Below are 18517 nucleotides of genomic sequence, written 5' to 3' on the forward strand. Positions count from 1 at the left end.
ACTAGCTGGTGGTATTGACAAGGGCAGGAAGTCACAATCAGCTTATGTAAATAGCTTATGTAATAGATGGTGGCTTTATCGGCACCTGGTAGACTATCTACACCGATTAGGGCGCTTATGCACCTTGCCTCAGATATGGCTTCCCTCCCAGGCTCCACTACTCTGCATGGTCCTTGTTCTCGACCCCAGCAAGGTCCCAGCTCTGGCCATGCTGGCTGAGTACCAAGGAAACCCAGGATGGCAGTGTTGGAAGGTCCCCAGGGAATGAATCATCTAGCCCTAAACCATCTTCACTTACTGTGTTTTAACCTGAGTTGCACAAAATAGGATATAAAAGGATTGGTGTTACCAGCTCATGGCCTCTCCTACCAGTCTGGGCAGAGTCCTTTTTTTTTTATTTTGGTCTCTTTTGCCCTCATCCCCCAGTCCACTCCTCTCCTCCAAATGCCATGTGTTTTTTCCAATCTAACTTCAAAAGCTCTTTCTCCTGTCTGTGTAGCCTACACATTATATACCTGGATGTATGCATTTAAAACATTACATAATAGGGGGTGAGGAGGGTATAGCTCAGTGGTAGAGTGTATACTTAGCATTCACGTGGTCCTGGGTTCAGTCCCCAGCACCACCAATAAAACAAACAAACAAACCGAATTACCTCCTCCCTCCAAAAAACATTGCTTCTTACCTTCCCCCTTTGTTTTCAGATCCCTTCACACTGATACTTGTAGATTTGGCTAGATCTTTTTGATTATAATATTTTATAGTGTGATAAGACCTCATCTTGTATTTCCTAATCCCCTCTTTTTTGGGAGGGGGGCAGGTAATTAGGTTTATTTAGTAAATGGAGGGCATTTAGTTTTCAGAGCTCCTTGCTGATTCAAATGCTGCTGCAACAAACATCCCCCCTGCACCTCTCAGGTTCCTGTGTGAGAGATTCTCTGGGGCACATGCTCAGCCTGGAATTGTGGGGCCGTCAGAAACTTGGCAGATTTCCCTAACTACTGCATCAGCAAGCTGCTCTCGAAAGAGCATGTTCTGCCAATGGCCTCACTGGACGGATGGTAAGACCGAGGCCCAGAGCAGGGACTCGCCCTAGTTTAGGACCTGAGTATTCTGACTTCCAGGACAGGCTCCACCCCTCCACGTCCGGGACTCCTGGCAGTCTCCTACGGAGTCAGCAGGGCAGCGGCAGCCTCGTTGAGCAGGCTGTGATACAAATTTCATCTCTCTCCTCCAGGTCCAAACACAGTGGTACCCAGCACAGAAGTCCCCAGGAGGCGGTGGAGAAGGAGGTGGGAGGTCTGAGCCAGAGCCCGCACTGAAAGGCCTCCTGTTCAACAGGAATAAAGCCTGGCAGCCCCGTGGCCCGTATGTGATAAAAGCTTCCACTGCAGACCCGCCCCACGCTGCTCTCTCTGCAGGGGCATCACCCGTACTTGTTGATACAGATCTCAAACTGTACAAGTCTTAGCTCCCCGGAGAGGATCCCACACTGCTCAGAGCTCAGGCAACTGCTGAGTCAAGGCAACAGTCACTGTGGGGAGGGAACCCCTAAGAAAGGGCCATTCTGTCCATCCCCCTTCCTCCAGACTTTGCTAAAACCTTCCGACCTCTCTGTAAGGCTAGCTGGAAAGCTCTTCCTCACGTCTGTTCTATTGCACTGCGACTGTAACAACACAGAAACAGCAACAACAATAACATTAATACATCGTTGCTGAGTGACTACTACACGCCTCCTGGAAGTGTTTTAAGTGCTTTTCATGAGTTATCTCATCTAATCCTTATAGCAACGCAATGAGGGAGGTGTTATAACCATTCCCATTTCACAGATGAGGAAACTGAGACTCAGAGAGGCTAGGTATCTCCCTTTAGGTCACACAGCTAGTAAAGCGGTGGACCAGGTATTCCAACCCAAGCCTTCGGATGTCCATGATCCCACCTCAACCTCCAGAGGGAAGAAGATTAGAAATGAGTAAGACAAAAACAAAACACAGGAAACCAGGAGGCTGAGGCTCCGCCACTAACCCCAGGTGCAGCCTCAAACAGTTCACCGCCCTGCCCTGTCTATGCTAGAATCACATGTCCCCAGAGCCTTTGCCCCATTTGCCGCTGGGCTATGACCCCGTAGTTTTCCAAAGCCTACGTGCCAGGCACCCTGGCAGGTGAAGAAGCTGAGTCAGCAGGAGCCTCCAGGGCATGGATGCTGCGGCCTTGGCCTTGGCCCCGGGCAAAGGCTTCCTGGGGCAATTAGCACATCCCTCCCCCGAGCCGCCAGCTCCATGTCCCCTGGGGGAACCTCTCGTGGGTGGGAGGGCTGGCGCAATCTATTCCTATTGGAATTTGAATGCTTCTGGTCGGAATGACTAAAAGGCTGAGTTTTACAAGGGTTTTGAAAGTGAATTGACTCCACTTATTAAAGATATACTAGATTACTTGCTGAGGGAAAGGACACTCCGGGGATTCCAGGCAGCATGGCCTTTCTTGAAGACAGAAACCTCCCTTTCTGAGCCGGAGCCGATCCCAATAAACCACGGCAGGAGACATTGTACTGGGCAGGTGCCAATTAAATTACCAGCTGAAAGATCACTCACTGTCCATCAAGGAAACATCCTAGCCCAGAAAGGCGGTTGTGAAATCCCCTCTGATTATTTTATGGAAATCTATTTCTAAAGGCAGGAAGGCAAAGATTACAAGGAAATTACTCACGGAAGCCTTGACGTTCGGTCCTGAAATGAATAACGGGGAGAGAGAGGTGTGGGGGCTGTTAAGCGCTGCAGAGTGTGGTGGGCAGGACCAATGCCCAGTAGGGGACACAACACTGCTTTTCGTTTTCAGACTCAGAGTCGTTAAGGAGTGGGTCCTAAGTGGGTAGGGGAGGGGACATCCTCTATGCTGTTGAGGAAGTTGAACAGTTTGAAGGGTATATGGACTCAGGACCTGCTGGAGTTGGAACGACCACCAGACCCCACTCATCGGATCCAACTCCAACTCAGCGGACCCAGCACCTCACTACAGATGGGGAAGCTGGGTCCCAGGTACTGGGGGTGAAGGGGCCAAAAATAGGGCATTGGTGGCAGAGGTTCTCCAGGTTCCTAGTTCCAGGCTCTCTCCTCACATCCTCCCGTGGAGGTGAAGGGCGTGGGCACTGGCTTGTGGTCAGGAGCCTCTTCCAATTTCTTTGACTCCCCTCCACCCTCGTTGCCAGGAGACGCAGGGGAGTTGCTGGGGCCCAGGCAGCACCTACTTGCAGAATTGATACAAGGTTCAGACAGTGCATGTGCAACATGGATGCTTCCTATGGTAGCAGGCTCCCCTCAGGCTCTCTTAAGCAAAAAGGAATTTATTGGTAGGCCACCGGGGTCTCGGAGACTCAAAGGAGGCTGCAAAGAAAGGCTTGGAGAGCAGCTGGAAACCGAGACGGCTCAGAGGGCCGAAAACTGCCAACTGACAGCCAAATTGTAGCAGAACAATTTGGCCTGAGGGTCACTCCCTGCACCGTGGACACCCCCACCACTGAATGTGTTCGAGAGGAACCTCATCTTTGCACTTCATTCAAGCCAGGCCTGAGTGGCCAAGGCGGGGACATATGAGCATGCCACAGCTTCCAGCTGTGGGAGGGGGACCACTGAGAACCTTGCCGTGGGAGGTGGGCTCCTGCAGCCCAGGATTATGTTCTAAGGGCGCTGAGAGTTCCTGCATTAGAGGCGGCATCAGGAATTCCACGTCACTTAGATTTTGGAGCTTCACCATCTCATGGATGACACAGCCCCTGCAATCCCCCCAAAGCTCAATCGCGAAGACTTGCCAAAGTTAAGGGTTCCTGAAACCTTCGGGAGGGCGCTGCTGTCTGCTGTTTGGAGCCACCGGTGACTGGCATCTTCCGTGCACGAGGGTCCTGGTGCATCTTCTGCAGGAAACCTTAGGGAAGGGGCTCGATTAACCACACCAATACATGGAGATGCTGTCGGTCCTTCCCTAGTGTTTTTCAGTTGGGGCTGCCACAGGCAGGATGTTTCTAAATGTTCCAACGTTACTATATTTCATACTTGAGAAATAAGAACAACTATGATTTTCAGAGTTCAAATGATATTTCAAGCTATAGAAAGTAACACTTAACAACTTGGCCTGTGATACAGTGAACCTCAAGCTTGGGGAGGTAGATTTCTGCTCCCCTCCCCACTGTGAGTTATTAGAAATTCCTGGGGTGGGGAAATAGGATTTTTTTTTTCACCCATCAAAAGAGAGCATGGCCTAAAAAAGTTAGAGGAGACAGTGATGGAGACAATGAGGCCCCGTTTTGCTACTGATTTCCTGTGATACCTGTCCCCACCCTGCAGGAAAGAGGGTAATAAACCCTCCTCCGTCCACCTCAGAGTAAGAGGAAATGCTTTGAGATGGAGACTCTGCTTATACAGAGACAACTTCAGGGAGAATTACAGGGGAAGAGGCCGGGCCCCACAATCAGTTCAAGGAGGCTTAACCCGGCATCCAGGCCTATATGGACCTGGGGATTGTAAGCCGCCCCCCGACAATGTGACACTGCAAGTGTGTGTATGTGTGCGTGTGTATATGCACATGTGTGTATGTGTGCACATGTGAGTATGCATGTACCTGTATACGTGTGTACCTCTGTACATGTGTATGTGATGTGTGTGTGTATGTGCATGTGTAAGTATGTATATGTGTGTGTGCTTTTTGAGGATAGCTTTTTCCAGATTTTTTAAAGGGATCTTGACCCTCCGAAATAGCAAGGACTCCTATTTCAGTCAATCCCTGTGTGTGGGTGGGAAAGAGGCCCCCTGGGTTAGTGCGGGGAGGCCGGGGCATGTTCATGCCCGAGGCTGTGAACGATGATCTGAGTGAATTAAAAGCTTTGGCAGAGCTAAGCCTCCTGCATCCCTGTGCCCTTCCCCAGCAAGGTGGCCTCCTGCCATGCCTGCCACAGGTCCCAGGGCCGCAGCGATGCCCAACGTGGGGGTGTCAGGCCCCAGTATGGCGCAAGGGGCCGGGCTGCCTGGCCTTGTCTCCCACCCCCCTCCACCGCTGCAGACTAGGGCGACAGAACCCACGCTGATGGAAAGGCCGACACCCCAAGGCCCGGCCCGGATTGTCCTTGCAAAGACCCTGTGGCTCAGGGGGGCCTGCATCTGTTCCAAACATGCCCGGGATTTCTTTTTGACACTAAAGTAAATGTTGGCTGGAGAGCCACCTATGTGGCTGACGAAGGCTGCCGGCTTCTGATTGGAGGGCAGGGAGGAGACTGCAGGTCTTTGAGGATTGCCAAGACTCCTCCGTCACACCGAGCAGATAAAATCCATTACCAAGAGCTAATAAAGACGAGGAGGCCAGGCTGAGGCCAAGCCAAGGGAGAGGGGGGCCTTGGCAGGTGGGGCCCCGATCTCCCCCGGTGGCTGCTCAGCCTTCAATATTTGCCCCTCTTGCGTGCACCTCTGCTGGCTCCCCGTTGTTCTCAACTCAATAGTTTGGGCAGCGATCCTATTTCTCATTCACAATAAAAGCCCGTCCCCGCAGACCTCTCGGCACATTTATTGCAAGGCTGGAATTTATGACGGATTGGATTTCAGAGGAGGGATTGATTAAATACAGACGCAGGGCTTGGCAGGGGCCTGGGGCTCCCAGTAGACTCCCCCGTTTAGAAATAGAATAAAGATTAGGAAGCTTGAGCAAGGGCAATCTGGGGCAAATCCTGCTTTCAAGGGAAGGGAGGGTGGACGCGGTGAGGGAAACTGCTTATTTCTGTTCAAGGGCATCTTCTCGAAGCCAAACAAAAATTCTTCGTCAAAAGGAGTCAAGAGCTGCCGAGGTCCCTCCTCACTGCCCCAGATGCGCTGCGTCTCGGGCACACTCACTCCCAGTGCGGGTGTCTCAGCTCTGGCTAAACCCCTCAAGCCCCTTAGCCCTAATCGCATTATATTCACACATGCCCTCCCCTGTCAGGAGCTCAATTCTGGCCCTGCTGTTCCCTCTGGCTGGAGGGTCCTTCCCCTGCTTCTGTAATTACTAGTCTCAGTTATCTTTCAAGGGCTCATTCGAATGCCACCTCCTCCATGAAGACCACCGAAATCGCAACCTTCTCACACAGTAAAAATGAATCACTCCTTTCAAAGCACAGACACCTTCTGTTTCACTTTCATTTTTGTTTGTTTGTTTGTTTTAATGGAGGTACTGGGGATTGAACCCAGGACTCCGTGCATGCTAAGCATGTGCTCTACAACTTGAGCTATACCCCCCCCCCAACTTTTTAAATCCTGCTTTACGAGGGTCTGTGCCTTAACTGTCTCTGTATTTCTGCAGCATATGGTGAACGTTGAATGAACATTAATGCAAATTAAAATGTGTCTTATGACCTTGTCTTAAGAAGACATGCTACTTTTTGTGGTGCGCACCGGCAGCATCTGCCTTTCCAGATTCAGGTAACAGGGCTTTGGTTTTCCTCTGGGGAGCTGGCCCTTCTCCCTGTTCAGTCCATGTGGCCGGGATGCTGCTGATCCATCCCCCTTTCCAGGCGGCCATGTGACTCAGGTCTGAGCACAGGGGTTAGGGTGCGGCTGCCGAGTTTGTTACCCAAGTACCAGACCAATGAGCAGCGACCCCACGGCAATCGCTGGCTCTCCTGGGCCTGAGGGGCTTCTCTCTGCTGAGGTTGCCAAATGGAAAAACGTTAGGCTGGAGCTGCTGGTCCCCAGTGTGTCACCGTGTGGGCAGGGGCTGCCTGAGAATAATGTCTTTAAGAGGCAAAGGAGCAAATTAGACTGGAGGGTGGGAACACTGGCTTTGCCACTGAGGCTGGCCCGGAACAGGAAGATGGCCATCTGCGGAACAGTGCTTGACGGGACACCAAGCCCAGGCAGCGCCTGGGCAAGGGCTGTACTAGCATGTCCAATATGGCATGGGAGGCGAGGCCACATTTGAGCCCACAGTGCAGCGTGTGGCTTCCAGTGCCTTCCGAGATGAGCCCCAGACTCTGGTGGGAGGTTCTGGGAAAAGGAGCCTGGCCAGCAGCAGGTCGGATGCCAGGGCCCAGGGAGGGCCAGTGCAGTACACTGGGAAGAGCTGAAATGTATAATCAGACTCATTTTCTAGTTGGGAAAATCTCCATCTCATTTGGCTTCAGTTTCATCTGTAAAATGGGTTCATAATCTCTATTTCCGTTAGCGTGAGAATCAAATGAGATCATATAAATAAAGCACACAAGTGGTAGATTATTATCATTACTCTGTAGGCAGGGTTCTGGGAAGGGCTCAGCCCGTGTAGGAGGGCAGGGCATGAGGGAGGCAGGTGATGGGGTGGATGGAAACTGAGGCAGCAGCTTAGTTCTGGGCAGCAGGGGTGCTGTGCTGGGCTGTGTTAGGAAGGTGGGAAACACATCTCAGTCATCTCTATGTGCCCAGAACTCAGCACAGTGCCTGGCATAAAGCAGGACCATAGCAAATAACTGAAACTGGAGATTTCACTTACAATTACGTCTATAAGATTGTCTAGATCTTCTAAGAATCATCTGTTTGAGAGAAAGACAGAAGTGTGGCACAGAATGGAAAGGATACTAGGCTTGAAGTCAAAAGATGCAGACTGAGTTTCGGTTCTGTCACTGTGTGTCTGTGTGACCCTGAGCAAGCCTCAATTTCTGTAGACCTTAAAACGTCTTCATCTGTAAAATGGGGCTATGAACACTTGGTCTGCCTGCCCCATAAGGATGTGGTCCAGTTCAGAAGGTTCTGGTGGCACTGGGAGCCCTAGAGCAAGCCCGCAGGAGCCCTGTCCATGGTGCACTTAGTCCTGTGGCCAAAAGGGCTGTCTCTGAGGCGGCCCAGGGAGACCCTCTGGAGGGAGAACCAGATGTGTTTGTCGCTCAGAGCAGCCAGAGGCGTGGCGAGCTGTTGCTGAGTATTTGGCTTCAAGGGCGAGGCAAGACACAGGGTTTTAAGCAGGAAGAACACAGCAGGAGGCAGGCAGCAAGGAAAGCACTTCAGAACTAAGGCTGTAAGTGTAAGAAAAGAGACAAGTTCCCCCTTCCAAGGTCCTCAGTGATAAACTTAAAAGTGAGCATTTATTTAGCACCTACTATCTGCCAGGCACTATTCTTGATGTCTGCATGGATAATTTCCTTTAATTCGCACAGTAACCCTGGGTGGGTACCACTCTTACCCCCATTTTACAGATTAGGAAACCGAGGCACAGAGGTTTTCACCCATGGCTCACATTCTTAAGCAGTCCCTGCTACAGCAGGGAGGTTACGATGACTGAGATCAGAGAAGGTATTTAAAGGCATTTTGTGAAGTGTAGTGCAGAGTAGATGTGGGCGGGGCTTAACCCGAGGTAGGCGCCTAGCCTCTCTTGGCCTCTTGGTCACACATCAAGAACAGTGCGCTGGAGAGCTGTGGTTAAGGAGAGCCACATCTCCTCCTGAGCCCACCCCTGGAGATTGGTCTCTAGGGGCCATAAAGGCAGGTGGCTGCCCAGGTTCTGGCGGTCAGCCTCATCTCCCCAGCTCTCTGAACTCCACGCTTCCCATGCAATCTTGAGGAATCATGTCTACTGGGGGCCTCATAGGGAATTCTGCCCAGACTTAGGGAGCCCTGGGCTTGGGAGAGATGGCAGAGCCCACCTGTCCAGGACCTGATACTCCTGCCCAACCTGATCATGGCATGTCAGAGCTAGAAGGCACCCTGGAAATCTACCATCCCAAGCGGGGTGCTGGGCATGGACAGAGACAGACTCAGGGGGCCTGGGAGCCCCACCCAGCAGGTGGCAGGAATGTTCAGTGGGCTTCCGGGCACAGCGACCTTCTGCAGGGCTCTGCAGCTGAGTGGGAGGGCTCAGGCTGACCTCACCCACACCCAAGGGAAGACAGAGGACCGGTGTGTAGGTGGGAGATTCCAGGGAGCCAAGCAGAGCAGATGGGAAATCAGAGGAGGTCCCAGGGGAGGGGGTAGTGAGGCAGGCTGGGGAAGGGAGGGCCAGGAGTGAGACGAGGTGAGAAGACACCTCCAGAGGCGGAGCAGGGACGGCAGGGAGAAGGGTTGCAAGGAAAGCAGAGGTGACAGCGCCTGGGGGAGCAAAGCTGTGACAAGAGGGGCTTTGGGAGAGGAGGCCGGGCCGTGTCTGAGCCGTGATGAGCTTCTGGTAGGGCTGCTAAGGAGGAGTTGAGCAGCTCTGGGTGTAAAGGTGCTCCAGAAACTACCGGGAAAGGCTGTTTCTGGTTCTCTACAAAGGATTTGGGCGTATCGGAATGGGCAGAGGGAGGGAGGATCTCAGGGTTGTCATGAGGGTTGAATGACACCACCAGGGAGGGCATACACAATGGCTTGGACGTCCCACAGTGAGAAGCCACCCCGTGGACAGAGGCACAGCCTTGGTCAGGAAGAGGCAGGGAAGCAAGGAGAGATGAACAGCTCATCCTGGATCCAGAGCAGGATGGGAGGGGAGCAGCCCCTAAGGCAGGCCCCACAGAGAGCAGAGGCTAGGGGAGGGTAGAAGGCGCAGGTGTCTTACTCACCGCCTGGCAGCAGGACTGGGAGGAGCCGATCCTCTGGACACACCCGCTGGCACACTGGGGACAGTCTAGCGGCGGGAATGGATGGACTCAATTGCAGGAAAAAGTCTAGTTGGCTGGATGGGAAGTCAGCCAGAAAAAAAGATGAGAAGTAGCAGGTTTGGTTCAAGAAAAATCGATCAGGGTTACCAGGCAGAATCAGCTATGGAGGGGTCTCCAGAAAGAACAGCAGTTGAAGGGGGTTCATCAGGGAGGGAGGGAGCAGCCTCTGGGCTCCCCACCCCAGGCTGAGGGTCAAAGGCCACACTTTAGGCCCTAGGAAGACTGGTGAGAGCAGAGCAGACCCAGTGCCACAGAGACAGGGCCCTGGGCAGGCTGGCAGGAGAGGGACCCAGAACCAGAGCCACAGAGCCACCTGCGAGCCCCAGGTCGGGGTGAGACCTGCACTGAGGGATCAGTTGACTGAGATCACCTGGGACTGACAGCTGGCCTGGGTCTCAACCTGGGATGTCCTGGGGGGTCCTTACTGACGACTACAGGAAGCCCTCCCAAGCCAGCCTGAGCTATCGGGGCGGGGGGCTCAACCAACTGATTAACAGATGTGAGCTCTCTGCTCTTGAACCAACAGAACCACACGGGAGAGGCCACTGTCTAGGAAGACAGCAGACGTGCCGCCACCTTCCTGCTGCTTCAGGAGCCCCAAGAGCACGAGCTCTTTGGCCCACGGGCCCGAGAAGGGTGCCCCTAGGGTGCCCTGTGTGTGGTGGTGTGGGGCAGACACCCCTGGTTTCCAAGTTTTGTGGGGAATTTGCATCACTCCCTCAATCTGCTAAAACAAACGGTTCCTTTTGAAAACAATCAAGAGTTAAGGAAACCCACGTTGTACCACAGAGAAAACTGGAAGTTTTCTGACCGGGCTTAGAACCCCTTCCTCTCCTCTTGGCCTTGGGGGCTTTGCTCAGACCCTTCATCCTGCCGTCCAGACCCACTGATGCACAGTTCATGCCTCCTCCAGGCACTGCCTCCTGCCACCCACCCTGCACACACTCTCCCCCCAGTTTCAGGGAAGCAGGGAGGGAGGGAGAGGAGGGAGAAAGAGAACACTCCTCCCGCCTCCTCTCCAGTGCCCAGCACTAACAGGCAGAGGGGGAAGGGACCCCAACACCCAGGCGGTCCTTCCTGGGGTCCCCACCCACTCCTCTGCCCTCTCATGAGCCCCAGGCCACCCACACCCTCTCTGCAGCAGTTCCTGATGCCACCGCATTGGTGCCTCGGAGGTGAGATCTGCGGCTCTTCCCAGGCAGCCTCTTACATCAGCTCACAAAAGATTAACACAGATTTTTGCAGATCCTGCAGAGACAGGATAGAGCCCCCAGCCCAAATCAAGAATCGATTCCCGGAAAACGTGTGCTTCCTTTTTCCCATTCATTCAAAAGCATTTACTGAGCACCAACTATGTGTAGGCAGAGGCCTTGCCCTCGAGGAGCTGAGCAGACTAGAGACAGGCATGCGAGCAGGCAACACTCCCCAGGGCTGGGCTGTGAGGCTGGTCAGATCAGGGCGGGAAACAGATCAGGAATTTCAGCCCATCTGCCCACTGGGACAGCCTGTGGACACAGAAATATGACACTTGTGCATTCCTCTGTTTCTGAAAATAACACCTGAATTGGTCAGGAGAAACCTGGAGGGGATGAGAGAACGACCCGTACAGGAGCAGCCATTGCTCATGAAGAACAAAAACTCAAAAAAAAAAAAATTGACAGGACCCAGATAAGAAAATTGATATTTCAAGGATTCAAGTTCCCTTTTTAAATGAGAGTTTTTATCTCTTGCAGTTTATTTCTGCATCCTTGGAGAATGCTCTGGTCGAGGAAGTTCCCTGTGGGCCAGGGATATAAGGGAGACGCTGGACACGACACAGAGGCGGGTGTAAGCCTCACCCACAGGAGTCAGACGGGGAGACCCAGCTGGTGGGAGGAGCAGGAGATACCGGGAAGGCCCCCAAACAAAGCAAAGGAGTCTGGACTTGACTCTTCAGCGGACAGGAGCAGGGCAACTCCAGATGCCCGCATCTAGGACGGGCCGAGCGGGGCCAGGAAGAGGTGGGAGAATGCGCTGAAATGCTCAAAACTCTGACAATTATCTTCATGGGAGTAAGTGAATCCATGACCGTGGTGGTGCTGAATGCAGGATTGTTTGATCAAATTATCTCCCCTTCTGTGCCTCATTTGATTCATCTATAAAATGGGAATAATAATGGTGTCCACCTCACGCAGATGGTACAAGGATTAAATACATTAATACTGGGAAAGCACTTAGAGCTAGGCCTGGGATGTGCATGTGCTCAATAAATGTGAGCTTTTATTATCATTTCTTTCTTGCTGGGGGTGAGGGGCGGTAAGTAACCCACTAGGCTCACATCAAACATAAAAGTATTCTGAGTGGTTTCTGTAAATCACATTTCACTTTGGGAAAAAAAAAAAGGAGATGTAAATTATTTCAAACAGACATGTACATACTTTAAAATACTGGGTTTATTTTAAAAAATCAGCACAGTAAAAACTGCCACACAAAATAAGTTACCAACGACAGACACTCCTATCAGTTCAAGTGTACATATGTAACTCCTCAGATTAAAGACCTTTAATTTCCCTTGAAGCCTTTTAAATTCTGAGGTTATAGAAAATTAAGCAGAACAACATTACATTAAACGAAAATCAATTTTGCACAAGTAAGTGCGATCAAGCAGCTTAAGTTATCACCTGAAATACTTGTACTTCGGAGAAGAATCCCCACTGACAACACTGTCTGTGCTGTAAAAAGATTCACATTATCCCGTGGGGTGTTCCTTCCGCCACGCGGCCTCCACGTCCCATTCACCAAGCCGCAGGCAAAAAAAGGGAGGGAAACTTCTCCAGGCAGTGGCCTCATTACATACACATGCCTTTGCTTTTTCTGAGTTCAGAGTTTCGGAAAACACGGAGGCTTTTCTCTTGGTAAACATGACCTGTAAGATGTTCCAGGACCAGGCTACTGTGGTTCTTCGGTTTCTTCCTTTCTTGGGGGAGACTCCATGCTCTTCACGCCATCCAGATCTGCTCCCTCCTCCCCGGCAGGTTCCTTTTTGGTGTGGAAGCAGAAACTCATGATCTCAGCAGAGAGGGAAGTGAGCTCTGTGCCTCCAACCAGGCCACAGAGAAGGCTGGACCTCTCCAATGTCCTCAGACTTCCTCTGATTTCACACACAGCTCTGTAAATCAAAATGTCATCCCACAGCAATAAAAGACACGAGGAACTAAAAATGTGAAGAAGCACCTAGGAACTGAGAATTAGCGACATGTGCGTTCGCTGCTGTGCACTGGTAACTGTGGGTTCCGATTTCAACCAGCCACAACAGAGCAGAGGACTGGCGGCATCACTAAGCCCTGTGCTCGACGCAAGTCTGTAACCTGGAAGGACAGGCGTCCTGATAGGAACCGGCCGAAGGAGGACACACAAGCCAGGTGATGGGACCAGAGAGGAACTGCACTGAATCTCTACATGAAATACACTTATCTATTGACTTTCAAAACAGTCTAATCACCAGTCAGTGGAATGAACACGGTATTTCAACAGGAAAACTATACATTCAGAAAATATATTGTCATAATCGATTCACATTTCCTGGGCACTGATAAAATAGAACACAGTCCTTCGTAAACTCTCAGAGCCATTGCTTTGACCATGAGAAGATGCAAAGTGGGATGACCTCACTGGCTTTTCCTTCCTTCAGTGGGCAGCACTTTCTGGGGCTGGATGGACAGCTGAGGATAAAGATTTCCTGTGGCTAAAACAAAGGTTGGTGCCGTCCCTTCTTCAGGGTGACATAAGGGGCCCTTCCCTGGAGAACCTTCAGGTGGCGGCCTCCAAGAATTCCGAGGTGAACACGGCTTCCGCGTAGTCTTCACACACATCCTGAAGTTCGGCAGCCACGGCCCCCAGAGCCTCATCTACCAGCTCATCTGAAAAGCTGGAAGACAAACAGCACAGCTAAAGGTACGTGCAGCCACGTGCGGGAGCCAGCCTGTTACTCAGCTGAAGTACTCACCCCGTCTATCCGGAGATTTCAAGGGAAATTCAAAAGGCCACTTAGAGGAGAATACAAGGTGAGAGGACTTGCTTTCCTAGATAGTAAGATGGTGGCGCGTAGATCTGAGTCAGGCTAGAGGGAGGGGCCTGTCACACACATGGGATGGACCTCACCCTTGAGGTGGCTGAAACCAGAGGAGGCCGGAAACTAACCAGCCGCAACCCAGCCCCAGTCCAGATCCACCTCCCACAGCCACCCACGTGCCTGACAGGGGAAACGAGGTGTGCTTCTCCATGGGACGGGGGCAGGAAACACCGATGAAGGCTTCGTTTCTCTCTACACGTGTGCGCGCGCACGCACGCACGCACACACAAGCTGAGAGTAAGTTGCAGACCTGATACACCTCATGTATTTTGGTATACATTTCCTAAAAACCAGGACATTCTCTTAAACAACCCTGATACAACAGAGATACAATACTATTATCTAATCTTACCTACAGACCTTTTTCAAATTTTTGTGAACTGTCCAAAAAATGTCCTTTAAAAGAAAACGTTTCCTGATCCAGGGTTCAACGTGGGACCACATGTTGCATTCAGTGGTCACGTCTCCTTGGCCTACTTCAATCTGGGATTGTTCTTCAGTCTTTGTCTTTCATGACCTTAACATCTTTTGAAGAGTAAAGGCCTTTTTTGTAGAACGTCCCTCAATATGGGTTTGTCTGATATCACATTTTGGGGACAAACACCATGGAAGGGATACTGTGTCCCCTCAGTGTATCTATTTGTCTTCTCACTGGTGAGTGCTAATTTTTATCACTTGGTTATGGTGATGGCTGCCAGGTTTCTCCCTTGAAAAGTTACTATTTTCCCCTTGTGATTAATATGTATATTGTAAAGAGATACTTTGAGACTATAAATATCCTGCTTCTGATTAAACCTGCTGACTCAGCTATCACAGGGCTGCCAACACCGATGTTCTAACTCCATCATTCCCCCCACGTAATAGTTGGCATGTACCATGTGGAAGAGCTTTCCTGTCTCCTTTACTCATAACGTAACATAACACAAATGTCTTCATTCATTCATTCATTCATTCATATTGGCTTGGCCTTACACGTAAGTTATTCAACAGTGTGCAATCCATTACTATTATTCCTTCTTCTGATACTTAAAGTGTCCCAGATTGGCCAGTAGGAGCCCCATCACGCCAGCTCCCGGGTCCTCTTGACATGTCCCCATCATCCTCTGACTACTTCCTTTCTGGCACAAGACGTTGTTTCAGGCTCATCTTAGGTTCTCCCAGCCCCCATCTTGGAATCAGCCATTTCTCCAAGGAGCTCTGGGACTTTTCATGGAGAATAGTATTTAGAAACCAAGATCTGGGCACTAAGTGTGCTCGCTGATACCGGGGCTACTGTTTCTGGGCCCTCTCAGCTGACACACTCAGACAGACACACATACCCCATGTCTATTTCCACATCTATCAGAAATCATAAATTCATATCACCTCCACCCTGTCTTCAAAATAGGGGATTCATTCTAGCCTTCTTCCAGAAACCTGGCTCTCATTATTCATAATGTACTTACTTATTTGATCAATCTTAAAATATAGAGAAAGTAGTTTTATAATTGTTAACTCAGATTGCTGGCTGAAAGAAACCTACTTACTAGAATCTGTAATCTGTGTTCACAGTCTGTCTTGAGCCAGAGGGAAAGAGTCAAACTACCGCATTCAAAAGTGACTTAGACTAGTCCTCATCTGTATGTATCCCATTAGCGTGATGATGTTATTTGCTGGAAATACATTTAGGTTCGTGTTTCTGTTTATATTCCAATCTAGGGCTATACCCTCTCCCCTCCTACCCCATCCTTGTTGATTGGGAGGGATGTATAGGGAACAGTAACACGGTTCCAAAAGTCAGAATTATGCAAAAGAGGTAAATGCTGATAGGTGTCCCTCCCCACTCCTAGCCCCTCTACCCCATTCCTGTCCCAGATGTTTTGTTTTATTTTGGCTGATCTGACAGTCTTTTAATTGGTGTGTATATATCTTTTTCATTTAATAATCCTGAAGTATTTAAGCTTCTACTACTAAAATACTAAGTACTTTCTATTTGTCTATTTGTTCTCTCTTTGTTGCCTTCTTTAGGATTTTGTGTTTTATTACATTCTTTCCTCACTATTAACTTGGATGTTACACACTTAGTATTCTTTTCCTGGCCACCCTAGATTACAATAAGCATCCTTGACGTCAAATACAACATTGACAGTCTTACCCTTCTCCCAGATCACGCAGGAGCCTTAGAACACGAACTCCATTTATCCTCTTCCTTACGTGCTACTGTTGTGTATTTCAGATACACACACACACACACACACACACACACTCTGCCCCCTGAAAGCCACCAGCTTATTGTTTCCGTCACTATTCATTACCTACACACAGATTTTTTCTTAACTTCATGCCTTCATATATTTCTGACCTTTCATCTGTGACTATTCTTGCTCTGTCTGAAAAACGCTCTTTAAATATTTCTTATAGTGAAGGTCTACTGGCAATAAATTTCCTCAGCTTTGTTTGGAACCTTTACTGCCTTCCTTCCTGAAATCCATTGCACTGGGCTTAGATCCAGATTGGTAGCTCCTTTCTTTCAGAACTTTGAAAGATACGCCAGGCTGTCCAGCTTCCAATGAATGTCTCTGTTTCTCTTTTTTCCTTCCTCTGGCTTATTGTAAGATTTTCTCTTTGTCTTCCATTTGCCAGCAATACTACGATATGCTACCCATGGATTTCTTTTTATTTTACTTGCCTGAGGCTTTTAGAGCTTCTCGAATCTACGGTGTGACGTCTTTTGTTACTTTGGGGAAGCTACCAGCCATGATGTCTTTGGATGTGGTTTCTGACCCATTCTCTCTGGCTCCTCTCCCTCTGAGACCCCAGCCACGTGTGTGAGACCTTGTCCCTTTATCTTCTACGTCCCTCGTCCGCTCATCTTTCTTTTCATCTTGTTTTGTGTCTCCAAGCATCATGCTAGATGTTTCCTTCTGTCCTATGTCCCAAGTTTCTTCTTTGGATGTGCCCGATTGTCTATTAAGCCCGCCCAATGAGCCCCCTCACTTTAGAAACTGTATGCTCCCATTCCAGTGTCCACGTGGCTTCGGCCCAGGCCCCAGGTCTCTGCATGCAGAGGCGCAGCTGCTCTCTGGTCTGTGTCTGACTCTCACGTGCGGAGCTGTCATGGGTCTGTTCTTATCCCTGCCGTGTCTCCCTGTTGCCTGGTTGTTTGTCACCATGTACCAGACACTGAATTTGAAAACTGCAGAAATAACTTAAGTTCTAAGATGTTATATATCTTCAGAGAAATTTTAGGTTTGCTTCTGCCTGGTGCCTGGGGCAACAATCCAGAACCATCTCAATGCCGTCTCAGGAGCTGAGTGGAGTCCTGGGAGGGCCTGCTGGCATCCCGGTCACCCTCATTCCAGAGTGTCCCGCTCCAGGGTCCCAAGCAGAAATGAGCAAAGTACACCGAGGCAATACCACCCCCCGGCGAGCCCTGGACTCCCACCTCTGTCCTCTGATCTGAAAAGGACATCGCAAGTGTCACTCATCTCCCTCCAGAGCCAACAACCTAGTGCCAGGCCAGGGGCTCACTTCCCCAGGTCTCTGTCTTCTCCAGGATCCTGGCCCAGTTATTCTTCATTACCCAGTTCCCTTCCTCGTGCCTTCAAGCATATGTGTTTTATTTTTAATCGAGCTTTCTATTAACAGTTATCCTCAGTGGGAGAGGCGGTCCAAATTACCCAGTGCGTCATCACTAGCAGCAGAAATGATTAACTTGTTTTTATACTTGCTTTGCTTTTTATACTCCCGTCATTAATTCATCCCCAAACTATGAGAGAAATACAAAGTTGTTCCCAGTACGTTAGACAACGTGTCCGTTTTCTTCCTCTCTTTTATCTAACCTCCTCCCATGCCACCCCCGCACCTTCCCCCGGGAGCTACTCCTTGGCCCTCTGTCCTGCTCCAATCTAGACTAGCTGCTTTCTATGCTCACTGAAAGATACTCAGAAATAGCCTTTGCCATCTTTCTAGAAGCTCCACATTGGAGTTCTAAGTTTCCTAACCCTCATCTTCCTCTTTCTCAATGTCCACCTTGTACTGGTGGCTCACACCCTCCAGCAGCTTACTGAGAACTACCTTTTTGGACACTCTGCATAACTTACACTGTCTTTATTCGCCCCTTTTATTTAACCGATAATTCAGCTGAGCACAGAACTGTAGGGTAAATTTTGGAAATACGCTCTAATATCTTCTAGCAGGGCTGCTACTGACAACAGTGTGCCATTCTCATCTCCGAGTATTTGAATGTGCCCAGTTTTAACTCTCTGGAACCTTCTGGCATCTTCTCCTCATACCAGGATGCCCACATTTCCTTTGGATAACGACATGCCATGATGTGTTCTGTTCTATTCATTTATTCACTTATTCTTTCACACTCTCGCAGTGGACAACTGATGAACCCTTTCAATCTAGAGACTAACGGCCTTCTGGGGATTTTTCTTATAGGGTTTCCTGTCATTTTCCACTCATCCCTCTCCCCTGCTCTCACATTCTGGAATGCCTATTATTCAGATCTTTTCTGTTATCATAGCCTGCACACAGCTTTCATGGCTTTCAGCAGATATCTGGATCTCTGAGCTATCTGCTGTTTTCAAGAATTGGAGTTTCAACTAAGCCTCCTATTTTCTGACTCGCCTGCACTCACGGCTTCTCACACGCACCCAGTGCTTCTCATTCCTGAGTCTTCCCAGGGTTCTTCTGCGCAAATCAACTTGGTTCTTGGCTTCAGCCTCAGCGGGCACTTGGTTCTCCGGACTGCTAAGTCACTTGCCATTTGTCCAACTACCTCATGGCTTCCAAAATTCTCTTGC

At 50.0% G+C, this 18517-nt stretch overlaps 1 protein-coding gene across 5 annotated transcripts in view; it reads right to left on the reverse strand.

Moving 5' to 3' along the window:
• Positions 1–12030: 12030 nt before the first annotated feature.
• Positions 12031–18517, reverse strand: part of KIAA0753 (KIAA0753 ortholog) — a 67378-nt gene continuing 60891 nt past the window's right edge. For all 5 annotated transcript variants that reach the window (XR_006724750.2, XM_074342455.1, XM_074342454.1 and 2 more), the window contains exon 18: positions 12031–13523. Coding sequence is in view for 4 of the 5 variants with exons in the window: in XM_074342455.1 (XP_074198556.1) it covers positions 13406–13523 (118 nt within the window). In the remaining variant the exon portion in view is untranslated. The remainder of the gene's footprint in view (positions 13524–18517) is intronic.

This window comes from Camelus bactrianus, chromosome 16 (genome assembly GCF_048773025.1).
Source record: "Camelus bactrianus isolate YW-2024 breed Bactrian camel chromosome 16, ASM4877302v1, whole genome shotgun sequence".
Lineage (NCBI taxonomy): Eukaryota > Metazoa > Chordata > Mammalia > Artiodactyla > Camelidae > Camelus > Camelus bactrianus.